Consider the following 23156-nt stretch of genomic DNA (forward strand, 5'->3'; position numbering starts at 1 on the left):
AATAGTATGTTGATGCTATATTGACTGTGGTCACTCAGTGGTCACCCAGTGGTCGCTAGTGGTCATCCAGTGGTCACCCAGTGGTCACCCAGTGGTCACCCAGTGGTCACCTTGTGGTCACCCAGTGGTCACCTAGTGGTCACCCAGTGATCACCTAGTGGTCACCCAGTGGTCACCCAGTGGTCACCCAGTGGTCACCCAGTGGTCACCCAGTGGTCACCCAGTGGTCACTCAGAGTCATAGCGGTCACCCAATGGTCACTCAGTGGCTATCTCAACTACTAAAAACTTCCAAAAGCAAATATGGGAAAGTGAAAACAGTCTACTGATGTTTAAAAATTTGAAATGTTCGTTTTTCGAGTTACTAGTTGGTTTAGCTGACTTATATTGAAAAAGCTCTGTCTCTTTAGAATTAAGCAATTCTATGCAAAAGGGGACTAACAAAACTGTAAATTCCATGAATAAATTGAATATAAATTGGAGTTGGTTACATGACAATAGAAAATTAGCTGGGTTTGACCGAAAACGGATGATGATTCCGAGATAAATACAGTACTATATATTGGAGGACTCAAAAATAGACATGAAAAGTGGGTTACTTGGAGTTCGAATCCAATGAGATTAATGATGAACGGTTAACTCAATTCATTTGAATTTCATTCGTAGAAAATAGATTCGAATAATATTAATGGTTCATAGTTCCTGGTCATAGAATTAAAAAAATACCATCGATAGGCAAAATCTAGACTATAATGTGATTCACGTTAACCTGTCAGTGACAGACTTATAGGAAGCATTGATATCAATCCTGAAGACAGCTGACAGTTTCAAGTTAATCGCTCCACCTTGGGTAGTGTTTCAAGAGTTATAAATAAATCGAAATAAATGTTCATAATTTTCATCAAGAGAAAATACTAATTCGTTCTGATTTGGAGTAAAGTTAATTTATTTGTAGTGAATATCCATATTGAATAGAATGACTTGTATATTGTCACATTTTCAAACTTTTGAGAAAATAGTGTTGGTTATAAAACCATAATCAATCAACTCAAATTTGGACATCGAGTAGCAGAGTATATAAATGATTGCATTCATACATCTGAAAATCGATATTGAAGCTTCCAGTTCTTCTAGAGATTGATAAGGGTGTGATAAGCGAGACTATAGTGAGGTCCACATTATAATGACAGTGGATGAAGATAAAAGGATTGCGATGCCGATTCTCTGCATTAATTAATTATATTTCTACACTGTCAAAAACATAATTGGCATCGTTGTGGACCTAGAAAAGGATAATACCACCGACTTTTTCGAATGATAGACAAGGATAGCAAAACCAAAGTTCATCAAATACTGTCATTATAACGTGAACCTCACTATAGTTTCCTGAAAATGTTTGAATCAATAAGTCGTAATAATATCGAGTGACCTGGCTGGCTCATGTCTTGTGTAAGAGTAGTCAGTATAAATAAATAAGTGGCTGTGTCAGTTTCAAGTCAGTTAATTGATTGAATTTTCGATCATGAGAATTTCATAATAGTCAATCGAAGGGCAAGTTTGGAAAAGGAAAACTTCCAATAGCAGAAAAAGTTGAAGAAAAGGAGAAATAGCTGCATTCTCCAACAGGAGGGGAATCAAAGTAGGTATTTTTCGATTTCCTGCTCTGACAAAGAGAGAAGAATACCATTGATTCTTATGGGAGGTTTCACACTGAGAATGTATGAACTCTCCCATAAAGTATAATGGAAATCATTATTCGCCCAGTAGCGCAGAAATAAATTGGAAAGCAGGGCTCTAGCTTCTTCCTCTCCAGGAGATCTACTGCTGATAATGGTCTAATCATTTTTAGAATCATAATCAATAAATTCGATAAAATATAGCCCAATCAATAAAAACCTAAACAGGGTTCAATCCTATCTATGACAAGGGATTTCAATCGGATCTATAAACCGGGTGAAATATGACTGTTGTCAGATAAAATTATACATTTTTATCCGATGTCGTGGAACTGATATTAGGGGGAGATACCTAAATTTGGGCCTACAATTCTATTACTTCGAGAAATAGGTGTTAGGTTACCGACAGAGAGGTGTGGAGAGGCATTCTGGAGGAGGCCAAGGCCCTCAATGAGCTGTAGCACCATGTAGTAAGTAAGTGAATATTCTATTATATATTACATACGAGTACACCTCAACTCAATACAAAAAAAAACATAAAAACAAACATGATGATTAATAAAGTGAGATAGTAATAAATCACAAGAGAAGAAATAGGGACCAAAGATTATGTGGAATATGTCTACTCACAGTAGGACGGTGACAATGTTGCAGTGAAACCGCTGAAGGCAGCAAAACGACAGACTGAAGACGGACGTCTCAACTTCTGCTCAGCACCACAGGATGAAGACAACTAGATGTGACTTCTTCGACTGTAGCACTTCGGATGGTTTCTGCCTTCAAGACCCGTCCTATTTAAACGAAAAACCCGACTTGTTTGTTTCAAACATTGACGCAGTTTGTTGTGCACATGTGCTTCAAAAATAATTTTTAATTGGGCAAACTGGATTTAGTGTCACGAAATGATCGAGAAACGTGCCTTTCAAGTGTCTTTGAAGTTGAGAAAAATAAGTTTATCACGTCAATAGGCTAAATTTGTCGACTTATTTGCGCACTCTGGAGCAAATTCGATCAAACAACGTCATGTTTCTAGGTCCAAATTTTCATTTAGTATCGCAGATGTACAAAACTAGAAAAAACACGTTCATATTCTAAAAAAGAAATGGAATATTTTGTACAATAATTAGAAATTTGAATCTCTCATTTTCAAAATATCGAAATAGTAGTTGTATCCTTTGATTCTATAGTGTCCAGGGTCAAATCTAGGGGAGTGATAAGGGTGCACTTGCACCGGTCGCTGGGTTTTGAGTGAGGGGGACCAGATGATGATTTCTCATTTAACCTGAATATTAACTATCCATCTACAGAGCTTCAAACAGCTTAAAAATGAATTGAGTTCCAATATGAGTCTAAATATTGAACAATTTTTCAAAAATAAAAAATCTGGTGTGGCGCACTCACACAACTTTCCTTGCCGTTATGAAAATTTATCACCTGACGCTAGTATTCCCGCGCATCTCAAGTCTATTATTCAAAGATCCAAGCCAGCTGGTGACAGGACAATAACGCTGGAGACACACGAAGTTTGCTATCTCTTCATAGTGAATGATTAAATAGAATCAACAGTTGCCAACAGTTTGCAATTGAAATAATAACATTTTCTCGGATTTCGAGCTTATTTTTAATTTTAGGTGAAAATGTTACTAAACATCAATTGTAGAGATTTTCATGTTCAATCTTTTCCACTTGGAATTTTTTTAATAAATTGTATTTATTGAAAAATGAATGTTAGGAGACACATAACCTAGCTACATTTGGACTGTTGTATAAATTAGAATTGGAACCGTTTTGGGCGTATAAGCCTGTGCTACTTTTCTGTAAGTTGTGTAATTCTCATTGATTCAATAAATGAATAAATAAAATAAATCTGAAGCCTGATAATTGGGAATCTAAAATCAAACTTTGCATGGATGGGGCGGAGCTCCTGAAATTTTTACAGATATGGGACTTGTGGCACTAGATAGAGCTTATCAATGACTATTTTAGGTATAAATTTGATCAAAATCGTTGGAGCCGTTTTCAAGAAAATCGCGAAAAACCCTGTTTTTGACAACATTTTCACTATTTTATCCGCCATCTTGAATTGCATCAGATCGAAATTGTTCGTGTCAGATCCTTATATTGTAAGGACCTCAAGTTCCAAATTTCAAGTCATTCCGAATTGGGAGATGAGATATCGTGTACACAGACACACATACACTCATATATACACACACACACACACACACACACCACACACACACACACAACACACACACACACACACACACACACACACACATACAGACCAATACCCAAAAACCACTTTTTTGGACTCAGGGGACCTTGAAACGTATAGAAACTTAGAAATTGGGGTACCTTAATTTTTTCGGAAAGCAATACTTTCCTTTCCCATGGTAATAGGGCAAGGAAAGTAGAAAATCGAAATGATCGAGACACGTGCCTTTCAAGTTATTGGATTGTCCTTGAAGTTGAGAAAAATAAGTTTATCGCGTCTATAGACTGAATTTGAAGACTTATTTGCTGACTCTGGATCCAATTCAAACAAACTACGTCATGTTTTTGAAGTCAAAATTTGCATTTAGTATCGCAGAAAACTAACAAAAGCACGTTCATATTCTAAAATGGGAATAGAATAATTCAACATTCAAATGAACTAATATTAAATTTTCAAAAATCGAAATAAGAGAATAGTTCTTTCCTTTGTTTCTGATAAGAATATTTCTGAAAAATTGTCAAACAAAGAAACTTCGAATTGGTCAAAAAATCATCCGAAATTTAGCACAATGTCAAGTATTAATGTGTAGTTCTCAATTAATAAAATTATTAGGAAATACTGGTAGCTGGGAGCCTGTTGTTTCATTCATCTCTTCATCATCATCATCATCACCAACCGTCTGATCACCCTCGCACAAGCCTGGAGTACATGTGGGGATCATCCTCAGCAAAAACATGTCATGTTCAAACCAAAACCATATACCGTACTCATACCAACGATCTATATATACTATATAACTATATAACTAGTAGTTCTGTGAACAGTAGACCTCATGCAGTATTCTCATCCACAAGTACCTGATTGAAACTATAGACCTTATGGAAATACAGCAATAGACTGGTTTCTCCACACATCTGTGTAATCACTTGTCAGCTGATTTATGATGAATAATTCTATAGTCTGATTTTTACTCTAATATTGGCGTATGAAGGAGGCTCATTTTTCCTTCTATATTATCCTTGAAATGCAAAATTTCCAAAAACCTTGTATATAAGTCGACGCGAAATTAAAAAAGGAACATACCTGTCAAATTTCATGAAAATCTATCACCGCGTTTCGCCGTAAATGAGCAACATATAAACATATAAACATTTAAACATGAAATACCAAACCGTCGACTTGAATCTTAGACCTCATTTCGCTCGGTCAATAATTGAGATATTTATATATATAATATAAAACAACGATCTATATAACTATATTATAGTTAGTACAGTCGAACCTCTGTATAACGAAGTCGATTATCCCGAGAAAAAATTCACTGCTGAAAGGTATTCGTTATTGAGAGGTTGTTCTGTCAAGAAAACTGCCACGATCTTATGGATCTTGTAATATGGTATCTTGTAATATGAAAATTGATCACCTGACGCTAATGTTCCCGCGCATCTCAAGTCTACTTATAAACAAAGATCTGAGCCAGCTGGTGACAGGACAATAACGCTGGATACACACGAGATCTGCTATCTCTTCATAGTGAATGATTCAATAGAATCAACAGTTGCCAACAGTCTGCAATTGAATAATCACATTTTCTCAAATTTCTAGCTAATTATCAATTTTAGGTGAAAATGTTACTGGACATTAATTGAAGAGATTTTCATGCTCAATCTTTTCCACTCGGAATTTTTCGTTCAAATTATATCTGAGACCTGATAATTGGAAATCTAAAATCAAACTTTGCATAGATGGGGCACAGCTCCTGAAGTTTTTACAGATATGGGACTTGTGGCAGTTGATAAAGCTTATCAATGACTATTTTAGGTATGAATTTGATCAAAATCGTTCGAGCCATTTTCGAGAAAAACGTGAAAAACCCTGTTTTTGACAACATTTTCGCCATTTTAGCCGCCATCTTGAATCGCATTTGATCGAAATTGTCCGTGTCGAATCCTTATATTGTAAGGACCTTGAGTTCCAAATTCCAAGTCATTCCGATAATTTGGAGATGAGATATCGTGTACACAGACGCACATACACACACACACACACACACACACACACACCACACACACACACACACACACACACACACACACACACACACACACACACACACCACACACACACACAGACCAATACCCAAAAACCACTTTTTTGGACTCAGGGGACCTTGAAACGTATAGAAATTCAGAAATTGGGGTACCTTAATTTTTTTCGGAAAGCAATACTTTCCTTACCTATGCTAATAGGGCAAGGAAAGTAAGAACTTGTTTTTTGAATATCTATAGAATGTAATAGGTAAGTAAACTCACCAATTTATTTCTAGAAAGCTTGATTTGTACTATTAGTAGAGTTTAATCAAAGTACATACTCAGTATCAATATTTTTCAACTTTCTTCACCAAAGATTTTTTCGTACTTTTTACACTACTACTGTATTAGATTTAACGCAAAATACGGTAATTTTGGCAATAACTTATAAATACTATAATAACTCAACTTCCCTATTTTTCAATGTTTTATTTGAAAAAGTGAGTAATTTTCGGTTGGATTTTGCATTTGAATAAAACATCATGTTCAGTAAACGACATCTATTCAAACAGTCGAACATAAAAAGGCTGGTACACTATTTTTCAGATTTAATCCTTGCCTGATAATTTTGAAAGCTTCTAGAACTTCTTGATCTGATGGATTCTTCACAACCATCATCATCTTAGTCAGTTCAAAGAATTGAAATGTGTGAGAAAAGCAAGATTTAGAAAGTCCAGTCGTTCTACAAATGACAAGTTATCTTGAAATCCAATAGAGTAATTTGCATTCAATTTCCGACATGTCTTTCAACCTCTATTGACTGTCCACCACCGATCTTCTTCCTACCTGAGTTGCCATTATTTTTAGTCTATTGACCTTTCTGCTAAAACTAATTCCTTGAAAATGATCGTCTGCTTCCTATACACACTATACATTTTGTATGTTGAAGTCAAGAGAAAACTTTGTTGTTGAGAGGTCCGAAATTCGTTAAATAAGGAGCCAAAACTCCAATATGTCATGGGACCAGGTAAAAATTCGGTGTGTAGAGGATTTCGTCAAGTGGAGGTTCGTTATAGAGAGGTTCGACTGTAGGTGGTTCGACAGCTTTGAGATACCTCAGCTGACTCACGGCTCTGAATTGACAAATCAAATCAAATCAAATCAAATCAAAATTGTTTATTGTCATTACAAAACAAATTGTATAACAAGGTCAGGTACATTTACAATTTATAACATTCTTCATTCATCAATACATGAATAAGTATGGTAACGTTTTGTAACACTAACAATAATAATAGTAATAACAAATCAACAATATAAAAACAGGACAACAACAATAATATTCTATATGTCTATAGAGATGTGTTATCAAGTGTCAAACATTCTACAAACTCATTAACACTATAGACACAAAGCTCACACAACATATCTTTCACGCATTTTTTAAAACTGCTCATATTTAATTCTCTGACTTCCGTTGGCAACAAGTTATAAATTTTCTTACCAAATTCATGAAAACTGTTCAGAGTTAGTTGTAAGTTACATTGAATTCTATGCAACAATGTCTTCTGGCGTGTTCCATAATTGTGAATGTAATTATTTGTCTGCATTTCATGCATGTAACTTTTTACATACAACAGACACTCAAGAATAAAAAGAGATGGAACCGTTAGTATTCTTAGCTCTCTGATCAAAGGTTTACAATGAGTTCTACAGTGGACATTAAAAATAGCTCTCACAGCTCTTTTTTGTAAAATCATGAGCTTTTTCATTTCAGACGAGTGTCCCCAAACCACTATGCCATATGACAAATGACTTTGAATGTGTGCATAGTAAATTGACAGCAATACATCAACATTGACAAAAGGTCTAAATTTCCTGATGAGAAATACACCCCTGGCAACTTTTTTACTTATATTTTCAATGTGTATGCCCCATTTCATGTTTGACTCTAACGTCACACCCAAAAACTTCACCTCCCCATTTTCTGAATAATTAGCCAAGGAAAAATTCATCGTTTGGGTTTTGTTGCTGTTCAGACTAAGTGAGTTGGCTGCTGTCCAGTCTTTTATAACAGTATTTGCATCATTTATAAAACGTTCAACTGAATTTAAACATTTATTATTTACCTGAATTGCCAAGTCATCAGCATACATGTATGTATTCACTCTATCGTCTCCTATCGCTAATGGTAAGTCATTAACATATATTATAAACAATGTGGGTCCTAATATGGATCCCTGAGGTACCCCTGATTTGAGAGGCAGATATGCTGAAAAGGACCCATTAAAATAAACCGATTGGTACCTCCCTGACAAATATTCTTTAAAAAGTTGTAAAGCAAACCGATCAAAGCCATAGTATTTCAACTTATATAACAATATATCATGGGATATTGTGTCGAATGCTCTACTCATATCATACCAGCTCCCCATGACCTTTTCTCTACTATCTAAAGCATCCACACAAGCTTTCACAAAATTACGAATTGCAGTATTGGTTCCTCTTTTGGATCTGAAACCATATTGTTTATCTGAAAAAAGCTGTTCACCCTCAAAATATTTAACTAATCGAGTATTCAGCAATATTTCAAAAACCTTAGCAATAATTGGTATGATTGACACTGGTCGATAGTTACTACAATCAGATTTAGTACCTCTCTTATACAGTGGAATAACTTTTGACAATTTCAAGCACACAGGAATTACACCCTCTTTAACACATTGATTGAATAAATATGACAATACCTCCACTATATAAGGTGCAGCAAGTTTTAAAAGAGCAGAATTCAAACAATATACATCCAAACTCATACTATTACTGAGAGAAAAAATGGCGTTATAGACCTCTTCAACACTGAAATGGCCAACTGAGAAAACAGAGTTGATATTATTCTGTCTAGCATGAACAAATTTATTCAAATAATATGGCATATCATGTTTTGATTGTTGGATATTTTGTTTTGTTGACTCTACATTATCAAGGAAGCATTTATTAAATTTATCACTTGTGAGATCAGTTACCTGTGATACCAATGTTCTATCGTTAACATTCAAATTCTCTTTTATAACTGACCAAATAGCATGTGATTTATTTTTAGTCTGCAATACTTTATTACAATAATACTCACGCTTAGCATGAAATACCATGTATTTATACCTGGATCTCAATATCTTATACAATTCACAATGGTAAGCCAGACCCGTGTACTTGTGAAGACTATACATATTCAAACATTCCTCTTTGAGAGCTGATAAATTATCATTGTACCATCTAGACTTTGGGGTTTTCTTCAATTTGGAGGACTTGACCGTTTTTAGAGGAAAAACTGTATCAACTATACTTAGGAATTTGTTCAAAAAGTACTCAAATTTCTCACTAATATTGCCTGTTGCATATACATCCAACCAATTAACTTTGCTCAGTAGAAGAGTGAAATACTTTTTATTACAACTATTTTTAATCGGACGAATGATTCGAGAAACATTATCACTCTGCTTCAAGTCATTTCCACCAGACAACGTGAATAAGCCAAGCAATGAGTGATGATCTGATACTAAGGTCGGTATAACAGACACAGACTTAATTCTATCTTTATGTATGGAAGTAGCCATATTGTCTATACATGTTCCTCTGTCAATACATATCCTGCTTGGTCTTGTCACATCAAACACAGTTAAATTAAGATTGAAGCTATTTAATAAGTTGACAAAAATAGATCTATGTACATCATTCACCAGTAAATCAACATTAAAATCTCCATTGAGAATAATGGATGCATTTGACTTATTTTTCTGTGATACTTCACTCAAAACAACGTGAAGCGTCTCAATGAAATAATCAAAATTACACCTATCTGGTACTCTATACACCTCAAGACAAATCACATTCCATTTCGACACAAGAACCCCAGAAACTTCACATATACTGGCTATTGACATTTCCTTCAAGTAAGTAAGCTCACAGTATTCTAGATCATCTCTTACATAAATAGCCGTACCACCCCTCCGTTCTATAGGTCTACTGTATGCACTAGCCAATCTATAGCCAGTCAAACCAACCTCAATTATCTCACAAGCTTTCAACCAGTGTTCACAAATACCCAAAATGCTGACATTATGCTCTCTAATCAAATCACCCAACTCATCAGTTTTGTTCATGACACCCTGCACATTCCAATGAAACATTGCAAAATCAGACTGCAAAACCTGTGATTCCGGGTCTGCCTGTTCCGCATCACCAACAATGTTTTGGGATTCAGAGCACGACAATCCTACAGAACTCGATCCACTCCTAAAAAAGAGTTAGTGTAATAGTTGAGGGGGATTGAGTCAGATGTTTTTTCCTGTTGAGCTAGCTCACACACCACGTCCATGATCCTGTCACTCACGTATCTTTTCCCCAAAGAATTCAAATGGAAGCCCTGCGATGTGTGGAATTTCCTACCCAAGTTGCTGATATCCACGAAAGTGACATTTCTAAAATGCTTACACAAGTTCAAGTTCTCCTTGTTTGCCCTCCTTATAATCCTTCATACCTGGCCCATATCTTGTACAGAAATGTGCCAGGGGTGATTAGGGAAGCAGAGGCATTTAGTTTGGTAGTGTTTAGGAAGAGGGTGGACAGGTGGCTGTACCAGATTGGTTGAGAAGCTTCAGAAGAACTACTCAAATCTCGTTATGCTTGGTGACCAACACGACTTCAAGGTTTCCAGACAATTGATTGGTATTTATTTTATCATTGATATAACCGATTTGACTGTTTTGCCTTTCTGGTTTATGCTTTTTTTTCATTCTCTCTTCTGAGAATTTCTGGAATCCCTGCCACTGCGGTCTTCAAAAAAATATTGTTTTTTCTTTTTTATTTATTCTTTTAATCAATCAAGGTATTAAGTATACTTATTCCTACATACATATTCCTACATAATCATTCTTAAATATACATCAGCACAATATATTATCTATTTTATAATCAGAATATTAATAATACATCCATAATATAAGTGTATTCTCTATTATTTACTTCTATGAGCATATTAAGCTTATTATGTATAAAGTGGAACTCCCCCCCTACACACAGATGGATAGTCTAGTAGGGGGATTCCAAAATATGTTGTATATTGTATTTCTTATTCGTGTATTATGTTTTTTTGGAAATAAACTGAATTGGAAATTGGAATTGGTATATAGATCGTTGACTCATACTCATGTTGAAGATGTTCAGCAAAAGAGCAAATAATAATATTATTCAAGTGTATCTTTTCGGATGCAACACGTTGCTTTCAAGAAGATACAAAAGAATATCTGTTGCTTATGAAGAGATACATTATGGTAATCATTTTTGTGTGATTCTATTCTTAGAATTTGATGCTGTAAAAATGTTCTTTGAAGCTCGTTTGTATCTTTCTATGTATGTTTCTCGTTTATATCATTCTTTGAATTAGACCTATGTAATGAATCCCAATCCCTTATATTGAGGCTTTTCCTAGACCTAATCAATCTTCTACTATGTATTGAGAAAATTCAAAACGTTGTAAATTTCTTTCCAACTCATCGATTCAAGAAGATACAAAAGAGCATCTGTTGATCATGGAAAGATACATTGAAGATCCTTGTGTATCTTCTCGGGTGCAACACGTTGCTTTTGAGAAGATACAAAAGAGCTTCTGTTGCTCATAGAAAGATACATTGGAGATCCTTGTGTATCTTTTCAGACGCAACACGTTGCTTTCAAGAAGATACAAAAGAATATCTGTTGCTTATGGAGAGATACATTAAAGCTCCTTGTGTATCTTTTCGGATGCAACACGTTGCTTTTGAGAAGATACGAAAGAGCTTCTGTTGCTCATAGAAAGATACATTAGAGATCCTTGTGTATCTTTTCGGATGCAACACGTTGCTTTCAAGAAGATACAAAAGAATATCTGTTGCTTATGAAGAGATACATTAAAGGTCCTTGTGTATCTTTTCAGATGCAACACGTTGCTTTTGAGAAGATTCAAAAGAGCATCTGTTGCTCATAGAAAGATACATTGAAGATCCTTGTGTATCTTTCCGGATTCGTTGGGCACCATTATTACCCTATCCTAAATATGAGGAACAGCCCTTTCAATACATGTTTTATTTTTCTACTTTCCTACATAAACATATGGGGGTCAACCTTTGAACACAATCCTAATAAAATCTGGTGTGGCACACTCACACAACTTTACTTCCCGCCGTTATGAAAATTGATCACCTGACGCTAGTGTTCACGCGCATCTCAAGTCTATTATTGAAAAATCTGAGCCAGCTGTTGACAGTTTAATAACGCTATTAAAAGTAAATTTGTATGGCTTTTGTTGGTGGGAAGTCCCTTGCGGGAAGGTCCCATTGCCTGAATATATCATTTAATTTAAGCCGTCAATGGGCCTTATGTCAATCATACTTCAGCCGGGACCGACATTTTAACGTGCCCATCTGATAGCACGGGAGTAATCTGGTTAAAAAACTTTTGGTATTGAGAGGGTTTGAACCCGGGATCTCTATGCTGCTACGCACGCACTCAATCCACTGGACCACGGATCACTCCGTTTAATAACGATGGAGACACACGAGTTCTGCTATCTTTTCATAGTGAATGATTTAATAGAATCAACAGTTGCCAACAGTTTGCAATTTGAATAATCACATTTTCTCGGATTTCAAGCTTATTTTCAATTTTAGGTGAAAATGTTACTGGACATTAATTGTAGAGATTTCCATGCTCAATCTTTTCCACTTGAAATATTTTGTTTAAATCGAATCTGAAGCCTGATAATTGGAAATCTAAAATCAACTTTTGCATAGATGGGGCGGTGCTTCTGAATTTTTTACTGATATGGGACTTGTGGCAGTTGATAGAGCTTATCAATGATTATTTTGGGTATAAATTTAATCAAAATTGTTGGAGCCGTTTTTGAGAAAATCGCGAAAAACACTGTTTTTGATTACATTTTCGCCATTTTTGCCGCCATCTTGAATTGAATTCGATCGAAGATGTTCGTGTCGGATCCTTGTAGTGTAAGGACCTTAAGTTCCAAATCTCAAGTCATTCCGTTAATTGGGAGATGAAATATCGTGTACACAGACGCACATACACTCATACACACACACATGTACAGACCAAACCACTTTTTTGGACTCAGGGGAACTTGAAACGTATAGAAATTTGGAAATTGGGGTACCTTAATTTTTTTCGGAAAGCAATACTTTTCTTAACTATGGTAAAAGAGCAAGGAAAGTTAAACTTAGCCCATATATTCCCTAGCTGCTTCAGACAGCTTTATTCTTGTGTTCGTCAACTCCATTTCATACCTATTCAGGTTAATGGGCAGATAGTATTTTTCAAGCTCAGACCTCAGATCAAACTTTTTTATAATCCCATTCATTTTCTCTCGTGAACGAGAGTTGGATCATAATTATATCTAAATAGTTAATATCATGAAAAAAGTTCTATGATGCTTGTATGTTGTATCCAAAATGGGGGCTGATTGAAGTTTTAGTTTTCAAGGAAATGAGGGGTTTCAACTCAAATATTTCAAATTCCAACACTCATTGTGTATACATTATTTCCAATTCCTTTTCAAAACAAGAAAGCTGTTATCAATAAAAAGGGTTTTTGTTACTTATATCCAAAATGGCGGCTGTTGAGTGTAAATCCAGCTTCGACTAACTGATTATTGTCTACACACAATCTGAATTAGTTTAATTTTCCTTTTCTGTTGCTTCCAAATATAGCGCTCTGAAAAGTGTTTTTGAAAAATACTCACCAGGAACAGGAAAGTATGGAAATGATTTGAGAGATTTGAGAGTGATTTCTCCAAAACAAATTCATTTTTATTTCGAATTAAAAACATTTTTACAATGTATAATATGATAATGCATGTTATTTGAATACATTTAGGAATAAACTTACGTTGGTAAACTGTAAGCATAATACCTAACCTACAAATTTGCAAATCGTGAATTCTGAATTCATTCTTCACAAAATCAATTCATCAAAACTAGATAGAACATTGATATTTTGTTGTCAACATGTCGAATGAAATCCGTTGTCTCTTGTTTGTATGCGGTGTATGGTGAGGTGTGATTGCAAAAACTAATGTAAAGATATTTTTATAGGTATTGCTTATTCTGTCCTAAATTACAGAAATGTATTCTCTACTGACTTGCTAATGCAATATTATAGGTTTGTAACGAATCGAGAAACAGGTAATTTATCAATCATATTTATATCCATTAGGCTATTTCAATTTGATAGATTTTTTTCTTAATTAATAATCATTGATAGGTAGCCCAACTACTAGGCCCACTGTCCTGAGAAATTTTGGGTATCTGACAATCCTATTTTATAATATCAACCGGTAGCCTAATTATCCAGAACGGACGCATCAGGTATTTTTCACATTATTTTAGTAAGTTTTCCCCAAAACATCTAAAAAGTCTTCTCTGGCAACTGTCAGTTTACTGTTTAACACTCAAAACTTCAATGCGAAAGGACAAGCTTATCTCACCAAACGCATCCCAACCAAACCTTACTATAGTGAGGTCCACGTTATAATGACAGTATTTGATCAACTTTGGTTTTGCTATCCTTGTCTATCATTCGACAAAGCCGGTTGTACTATTCTTTTCTAGGTCCACAACGATGTCAATTATGTTCTTGACAATAAAGAAATATAATTAGTTAATGCAGAGAATCGGCATCGCTATTCTTCTATCTTTATCCACTGCCATTATAACGTGGACCACACAATAGTGCATGGAGAAATATTGGATGCGCTGATTGCGCTTCTCACAATCATGACGTCATAATCTTCTCTTAAACTGGCACTCAACCAGTTAGCCAGGGAAGTCGGCCTTTATCACACCAAATCTAGGTATGGTCATTTTTATTTGATCAATAGTAGGCCTATTTCACTTTTTGGCCAAATTGCAATTTTCCCCCACACATTTTACACGTTGTAAGACTTTTAAAAATATTGTTTTAACATAAAAAACTTCTTTATCTTTGAACCTTAAATATTTTACCAACACAATCGATTTTGAAATAACTTTGTTCAACAGTTTTAAACAAACTTTGTTGACTAAAATATAAAAACTAAAATTTATTTTTCTTCATAAGGAGCAACAACTATAATAGACTTACATAAAGAATGCCCTTGTTGGTTATCCATCTTGTTTTCACTATTATTATTACTATTGTATTTCATAATACTTTAATGTGGAAAAACACTCACATTCTTTAATGTGGCGACGTCCGTTTCGTGCTGATATTGCACATTTTCAAGGCAAACTCAGAGAGTTTTATGAAATATGATAGTAACATAAAGAATGATCATACAGAATGGTCTCTTCTGCATTTATTATTTAAATTTTCCCAATTTTTTACTTTCCTTGCCCTACTATCATAGGTAAGGAAAGTATTGCTTTCCAAAAAAAATTAAGGTACCCCAATTTCAAGTTTTCTATACGTTTCAAGCTCCCCTAAGTCCAAAAACATGATTTTTGGGTGTGTGTATGTGTGTATGTCTGTGAAGACGATAACTCCATTCCTAATTGACCAATTGACTTGAAATTTTAAACTTAAGGTCCTTATACCATGAGGATCCGACAATAAGAAATTCAATAAAATTCGAGATGGCTGGAAAAATGGCGGATAATTACTAAAAAACTATGTTTTTCTCGAAAACGGCTCTAGCGATTTTCTTCAAATTTATACCATGGATAGCCTAGCTATTTATAAGCCCTATCAACTGACATGAGTCTCATTTCTGGGAAAATTTCAGGAGCTCTGTAATATTCTTGAGAAAAATGGCGGAAAATGACTAAAAAACCATGTTTTTCACGATTTTCTCAAAAACGGCTCTAACGATTTTCTACAAATTTATACCATGGATTAATGAGTTCCATACCATGAATTCATAAGCCCTATCAACTGACTTAAATCTCATTTCTGGGAAAATTGCAGGAGCTCCGTAATATTCTTGAGAAAAATGGCAGATAATTACTAAAAAACCATGTTTTTCACGGTTTTCTCGAAAACGGCTTTAACGATTTTCTTCAAATTTATACCATGGATAGCTATTTATAAGCCCTATCAACTGACTTGAGTCTCATTTCTGGGAAAATTGCAGAAGCTCCGTAATATTCTTGAGAAAAATGGCAGATAATTACTAAAAAACCATGTTTTTCACGATTTTGTCAAAAATGACTCGACCGATTTATTTCAAATCCATACCCTGTATAGTTATTTATCAGCTCTATCAACTGGCATGAGTCTTTTTCCTGGGAAACTCATGGGAGGTCCACCCGATCCTTGAGAAATAGACTTTGTGAACTCCTCGTGCATGAAATAGGTAGGTAGAGCAGTTTATAAAAAGAACACATACGGTAGTCGAGATATTTCATCTGTAGAACAGCTGTTTTGATGACTTTAAAAAAAAATCATCGAATTTCTTAATTCACACAAAGGAAAAAGTACTCTGGAAACAATTATATATACACATATACAGTAGTCTGATCGTAGTTGCAAATATGTTACCGCCAATCGTCATTATGTTATTCCCCTAAATTATTCTCGTTTAAGAATGAGGCTTACAGTTCAATGGTCAAGGAAAGTTGTCTGAGTGTACTACACCACATTTTTATAATTTTGATCTAGGCAACCACATGATTGTTCAATCAGTTCAGTGATAATATGAGTAAAACACATTCTGGAAAACATAAACAAAACCATACATAACCTTGATGTGTGAAGGACGTTAATTTTAGAATTTATATTAATATATTTGAAATGCAAAGAAAAAATTGTTGTTCCAAGTTAAACAAAATATCATCACATAATCAAATCCATAAGTTTTATAAAAGGAATAGCGTAAAGCTACGTTTACACCAAAGTTATTAACATAATGTCAATAACTTAATCCTTATAGATTCTATTAGATTGAACGAAACTTGACAAACACATAGGCTTATGTTCATCATGTGTATGAGAAGTTATGTTCAATCTAATAGAATCTATAAGGATTAAGCTATTAACATTTGGTTAATAACTTTGGTTTAAATGCAGCTTAAGTATACCTTTTTAAATAACTGATGCGTCCGTTCTAAACTGGTACCTTAAAAAATATTGTGTTTCAAAATAAAATCTAAAATCTTCTCATCTTTGAACCTCGTGCTCTCACTTTAATATTTTCACTTTATAACCAACACAATCCATTTTTGAATATCTTGGTTCATCAGTTTTAAACAAACTTTGTTGAGTGAAAGATAAACTATGATTTCTCTCTCTTCATAAAGAGCAACCATAATTACATAAAGAATGGTCATATCTGCTGTTATAATTTAATTTTTATTATAATCAGTTTATTGATGAAGTGAGAAAAAACATTCTGGGAAACATAAACAGAACCATACATAACCTTGATGAGTGGAAAACGTTAATTTTAAGATTTATATTAATACAGGATGACACAAAATAACATGAACTTTTAAAAACGTCATAAAACATTAGTGGGAAGGGCAAAAATGATTTTTTTCAAACTAATGTAAAGTTCAAGACTTGCCATTTGAGAATTATCAATAACATCTATCACTTTTTGACAATAATTACTTCTTCAAGATGGCTTCCTCCTGAACGAATACACTCTTGAAATCTGTGTTGACGATTCCTCATTAATCGCTGCAAAATCTGCGTTTCCTGGTCCCATGATCTGTCCACCTGCGAATCTCTGTTTGTGGAGCTATCTCAAATCAAACGTTTTCACTACTTGACCAATAACTGTGGTTGAATCATAACAGACAATTCAAAAAGAAATTAACAATATCCCAGCTGCAATCTCAACACAGATTCCAAGAGTGTATTCGTGTAGGAGGAAGCCATCTTGAAGAAGTAATTGTCAAAAACTGATAGATGTTATAGATAATTCTCAAATGGCAAGTCTTGAACTTTACAATAGTTAAAATAGAATAGAATAAAATTTATTAGAATAAAATCATTTTTGTCCTTCCCACTTATGTTTTACTAGCCGTCAGGCTCGCTTCGCTTGCCATATCCGTCTAGCCAGGGGGCTCCGCCCCCTGGACCCCCGACTGGATCGTCCAAAAATAAGATCAGCGGGCTCGCTTCGCTCGCCTGCATTTTTCATTTGAGGATGCTTCATTCCTTCAGAAATTCAAAGTACTTCCTCTCTCGATTCAATCACCCAAACGCAAAAACACCGCTAATTTTGGGCGTATCTTTGGCGTTATTTCAAATTCCTTCCAACACAACATTAGGTATTACACCCCAGCTGAGCTTCTGTAGTAAATTTGAACAAAAAACGCTGGAAACGCAGATTTTAAGCGTATCTTTGGTGTTATTTCAAATTCCTTCTAACACAACATTATTACACCCTAGCTGAGCTTCTGTACTAAATTTGTACATTTTCTGTTCATTTGTTCTCGATAAAGCTGAGAAAACGCTGGAAAAACGCTAATTTTGGGCGTATCTTTGACGTTATTGCAAATTCCTTCTAACACAACATTATTACACCCTAGCTGAGCTTCTGTACTAAATTTGAACATTTTCTGTTCATTTGTTCTCGATAAAGCTGAGAAAACGCTGGAAAAACGGAGATTTTGGAAATTTGGAAAATTTTCCAAATTCGTTTTTAGTGCGCCTCTAAAGGGCCTACTGAACATACCTACCAAATTTGAACGTTTTTGGTCCGGTAGATTTTTAGTTCTGTGAGTGAGTGAGTCAGTGATACACCCTAGCTGAGCTTCTGCACTAAATTTGAACATTTTCTGTTCATTTTTTCTCGATAAAGCTGAGAAAACGCTAGAAAAACGCAGATTTTGGGCGTATCTTTGGAAAATTTTCCAAATCCGTTCTTAGTGCGCCTCTAAAGGGCCAACTGAACATACCTACCAAATTTAAACGTTTTTGGCCCGGTAGATTTTTCGTTCTGTGAGTGAGTGAGTCAGTCAGTCAGTGAGTGCCATTTCGCTTTTATATATATATAGATAGAAGATGGCGTTTTAAAAAGTTCCCGTGTCACTCTACATAATTCAAATACAAAGATAAATTATTCTGATTGATTGATTGTGTGTATGTTTTTTTTTAGCAAACCTGGATAAATTTGTCACAAATATGACTGTTGGAACACCCAGCCCTTTTGTTTATTGGGCACAAGATATGCAGAATATCTTCTTGAAAGTTGACTTGAAAGATGTTAAGGTAAATAATTCACACAATTATTGTGTTATTCATATTAGCCCACCTCTTCTCTTGAAATCAGGTGGGTCGTCCACTAGAACCGTTTTCATCCGAACTAGCATCGGCCGAAAACTACCGAACGATCCCCCAACAAAGAAAGGAATAGATGCTCGTCCATTGCAACATTGCCGTGCACGGCCGTCTCTGGCCGATCAATTTTTCGATCCGAATTGAATGGGATTTTCCGGCTCTATCCGGCCGAACTAACTAGTAGAGCTGAGACAACAAAGTGTTTCCAACTTAAAATTGTTTCACAATTGTTTGTTTGAAATTGTTCTGTTTTATAAAGTTGTAACTATAAACAATGAATAGTTGATAAGTTTGGTTCAAGATTGTGGGATATGCGAGACAAAAGATATCATCGTCGTGATATTCAAAGGAATCAGTGAACAAAGATTACTGAACAAAATTTGGATATATTTAATAGGATCTGAAGGAAAAGATTATTGTAATGAATAACTAATTTAGTTGACCGAGCGAAGTGAGGTCTAAGATTCAAGTGGACGGTTTGGCATTTCTCTTAATGTTTAAATGTTTATATGTTACGCATTTACGGCGAAACGCGGTAATAGATTTTCATGAAATTTGACATGTATGTTCCTTTTTTAATTGCGCGTCGACGTATATACAAGGTTTTTGGAAATTTTGCATTTCAAGGATAATATATAAAAAGAAAAAGGAGCCTCCTTCATACGCCAATATTAGAGTAAAAATCAGACTATAGAATTATTCATCATAAATAAGCTGACAAGTGATTATACAGATGTGTGGAGAAGCCAGTCTATTGCTGTATTTCCATAAGGTCTATAGTTTCAATCAGGTACTTGTGGATGAGAATACTGCGTGAGGTCTACTGTTCACAAAACGACTAGTGGTTATTTGTTTATTCAATTTTCAAAATCTCAATATAATCATTGTTTAAGAAATATTTTGGTGGCTATGATAGTTAATTCAATATTTAATCAATATTTAATCAATATTCAATAGTTCATCCAACTACTGACCTAGACTGAAGTAAACGGTTTCAATGGACGACCATATTTGGCCGAATTAACGGCCGGCAGATTCGTCCGATCTAACGGCCGAACGGATCGGTTGAATACGGTTCTAGTGGACGGTTACCCTAAAGCAGTCGTCACACCAACGTCTGCTAGCGGTAGCGAGCTCGCTCCCGTGGAGGTAGTTTTTCTGGAAGCAGTTCACACCAAAAAACGTCCAAGTTGATATTCATGTCGTGTTTTTTCTGATCAATGTTTACAGAACAAATTCTACAGTCCTATTCATTTTACCTATTTTCTTTAACTCTGAAGGTCATCCTTCATCAAATATTCTAGATCAATATAAATAAAAATATAAATCTGAGTACCTACCCCTTTTTATACTAGTAGTTCTGTGAACAGTAGACCTCACGCAGTATTCTCATCCACAAGTACCTGATTGAAACTATAGACCGTATTCAAATACAGCAATAGACTGGCTTCTCCACACATCTGTGTAATCACTTGTCAGCTGATTTATGATGAATAATACTATAGTCTGATTTTTACTCTCATATTGGCGTATGAAGGAGGCTCCTTTTTCCTTTTATATTATCCTTGAAATGCAAAATTTCCATTAACCTTGTATATACGTCGACTCGCAATTAAAAAAGGAACATACATGTCAAATTTCATGAAAATCTATTACCGCGTTTCGCCGTAAATGCGCAACATATAAACATTTAAACATTCAAACATTTAAACATTAAGAGAAATTCCAAACCGTCGACTTGAATCTTAGACCTCACTTCGCTCGGTCAATTATATCGTCACAGTATGTTTCGGATACTAATGCCATTATCAAGACTTTATAATGTACTCAGATTTATATTAAAAAGTAGCCCTTGAGAAAAAAAGGCATTCTAGATTAAGCTCATATTCAGGTCGGTTTTCAGACCTTTTTTTAATAAATTAATAAAAACAATATAAAAATCTTGTAGTAGGTACCCTTCATTTTTTAAAAACTTGTAAAAAGTTCAACTACTAAAACTAGTTTCAACCCTAACTTAGGTCATTTTCAACTGTTTCATGACCCAAGTTAGGGTCGATCATTTCAATACAGTTGAACCTCTGTATAACGAAGTTGATTATCCCGAGAAAAAAAATCCCTGCAGAGAGGTATTCGTTATTGAGAGATATTCGTTATTTGTTAGAGATATTCGTTAGAGAGATTTGTTAGAGATATTCGTTATACCCTTCATTTTTTAAAAACTTGTAAAAAGTTCAACTACTAAAACTAGTTTCGACCCTACCTGATGTCACCTGTTTCAAATGTTAACAAACTCAGTTCATGTTTGAATTTGTATTCCTTATGATATAATTCATCCAGTTCCGTGATAATCTTTCCATCTGATGAAAATTAATTTTTTACAATCAAAAATATTATTATTTCTTCAGCACTATTTAGTTCATTTGATTATTTTTAAAAATCTATTAAATTCGTCAAATGTGACAATATTGAGAGTACTGATGGACACGCATAATAATACCATGACTGCAAAACAATATATTGAAACTAAAGACCTTAAAGATGCATAGACCTCTTGAAGGTCCTTTTCTATAGACCTTATAGAAATACAGAAATAGACTGATTGATTATGAATAATTGACCGAGCGAAGTGAGGTCTAAGATTCAAGTCGACGGTTTGGCGTTTCTCTTAATGTTTAAATGTTTATTTGTTTATATGTTGCGCATTTATGGCGAAACGCGGCAATAGATTTTCATGAAATATGACAGCTATGTTCCTTTTTTAATTGCGAGTCGACGTATATACAAGGTTAATGAAAATTTTGCATTTCAAGGATAATATAAAAGGAAAAAGGAGCCTCCTTCATACGCCAACATTAGAGTAAAAATCAGACTATAGAATTATTCATCATAAAACAGCTGACAAGTGATTACACAGATGTGTGGAGAAGCCAGATTATTGCTGTATTTCCATAAGGTCTATAGTTTCAATCAGGTACTTGTGGATGAGAATACTGCGTGAGGTCTACTGTTCACAGATTTCTGTGACTCACATTTTCTGAGTTAGAATATGTATTTTTTTCTTCATTAGACTCACTGGTTAGCTCAGTACATAGTAGTTCTCATAGTAGTACATAGTAGCATCAGACTAGTAGTTCTGTGAACAGTAGACCTCACCCAGTATTCTCATCCACAAGTACCTGATTGAAACTATAGACCTTATGGAAATACAGCAATAGACTGGCTTCTCCACACATCTGTATAATCACTTGTCAGCTGTTTTATGATCAATTTTTCTAACCAGTCGTTTGCCTTAAAGCTACTGTATGCCAATGATTGACCGAGCGAAGTGAGGTCTAAGATTCAAGTCGACGGTTTAGCATTTCTCCTAATGTTTGAATGTTAGAATGCTTATATGATGCGCATTTACGGCGAAACGCGGTAATAGATTTTCATGAAATTTGACAGGTGTGTTCCTTTTTGAATTTCGCGACGACGTGTACATACGGTTTTTTGAAATTTTGCATTTTAAGGTTAATACAAAAGGAAAAGGGGTCTTCTTTGAACGCCAATATTACTGTAAAAATCAGACTTTAGAATTATTCATCATAAATCAGCTGTCTAGTGGACTACAAAACTACCCGTTCAAAAGCATTGAACATCTTGAAAATATATCTTTCCATCAACGTTGTAGACAGTTGCAGCCAGACCTGACTAGTAGTTCTGTGAACAGTAGACCTCAAGCAGTATTCTCATCCACAAGTACCTGATTGAAACTATAGACCTTATGGAAATACAGCAATAGACTGGCTTCTCCACACATCTGTGTAATCACTTGTCAGCTGTTTTTACTTTCCTTGCCCTATTACCATAGGTAAGGAAAGTATTGCTTTCCGAAAAAATTAGGGTACCCCAATTTCTAAATTTCTATACGTTTCAAGGTCCC

General features: G+C 34.8%; 1 protein-coding gene across 1 annotated transcript in view; it reads left to right on the top strand.

Moving 5' to 3' along the window:
- Window positions 1–13882: 13882 nt before the first annotated feature.
- The window catches only part of LOC111060208 (very-long-chain (3R)-3-hydroxyacyl-CoA dehydratase), a 68416-nt gene continuing 59142 nt past the window's right edge, over window positions 13883–23156 (top strand). Inside the window, exons 1-2 of the mRNA XM_039435834.1 lie at window positions 13883–14154; window positions 19053–19165. Of these exons, the coding sequence (XP_039291768.1) occupies window positions 14118–14154; window positions 19053–19165 (150 nt within the window). The 5' untranslated portion in view covers window positions 13883–14117. The remainder of the gene's footprint in view (window positions 14155–19052; window positions 19166–23156) is intronic.

The sequence above is a fragment of the Nilaparvata lugens genome, chromosome 9 (genome assembly GCF_014356525.2).
Source record: "Nilaparvata lugens isolate BPH chromosome 9, ASM1435652v1, whole genome shotgun sequence".
NCBI classification, from domain to species: domain Eukaryota; kingdom Metazoa; phylum Arthropoda; class Insecta; order Hemiptera; family Delphacidae; genus Nilaparvata; species Nilaparvata lugens.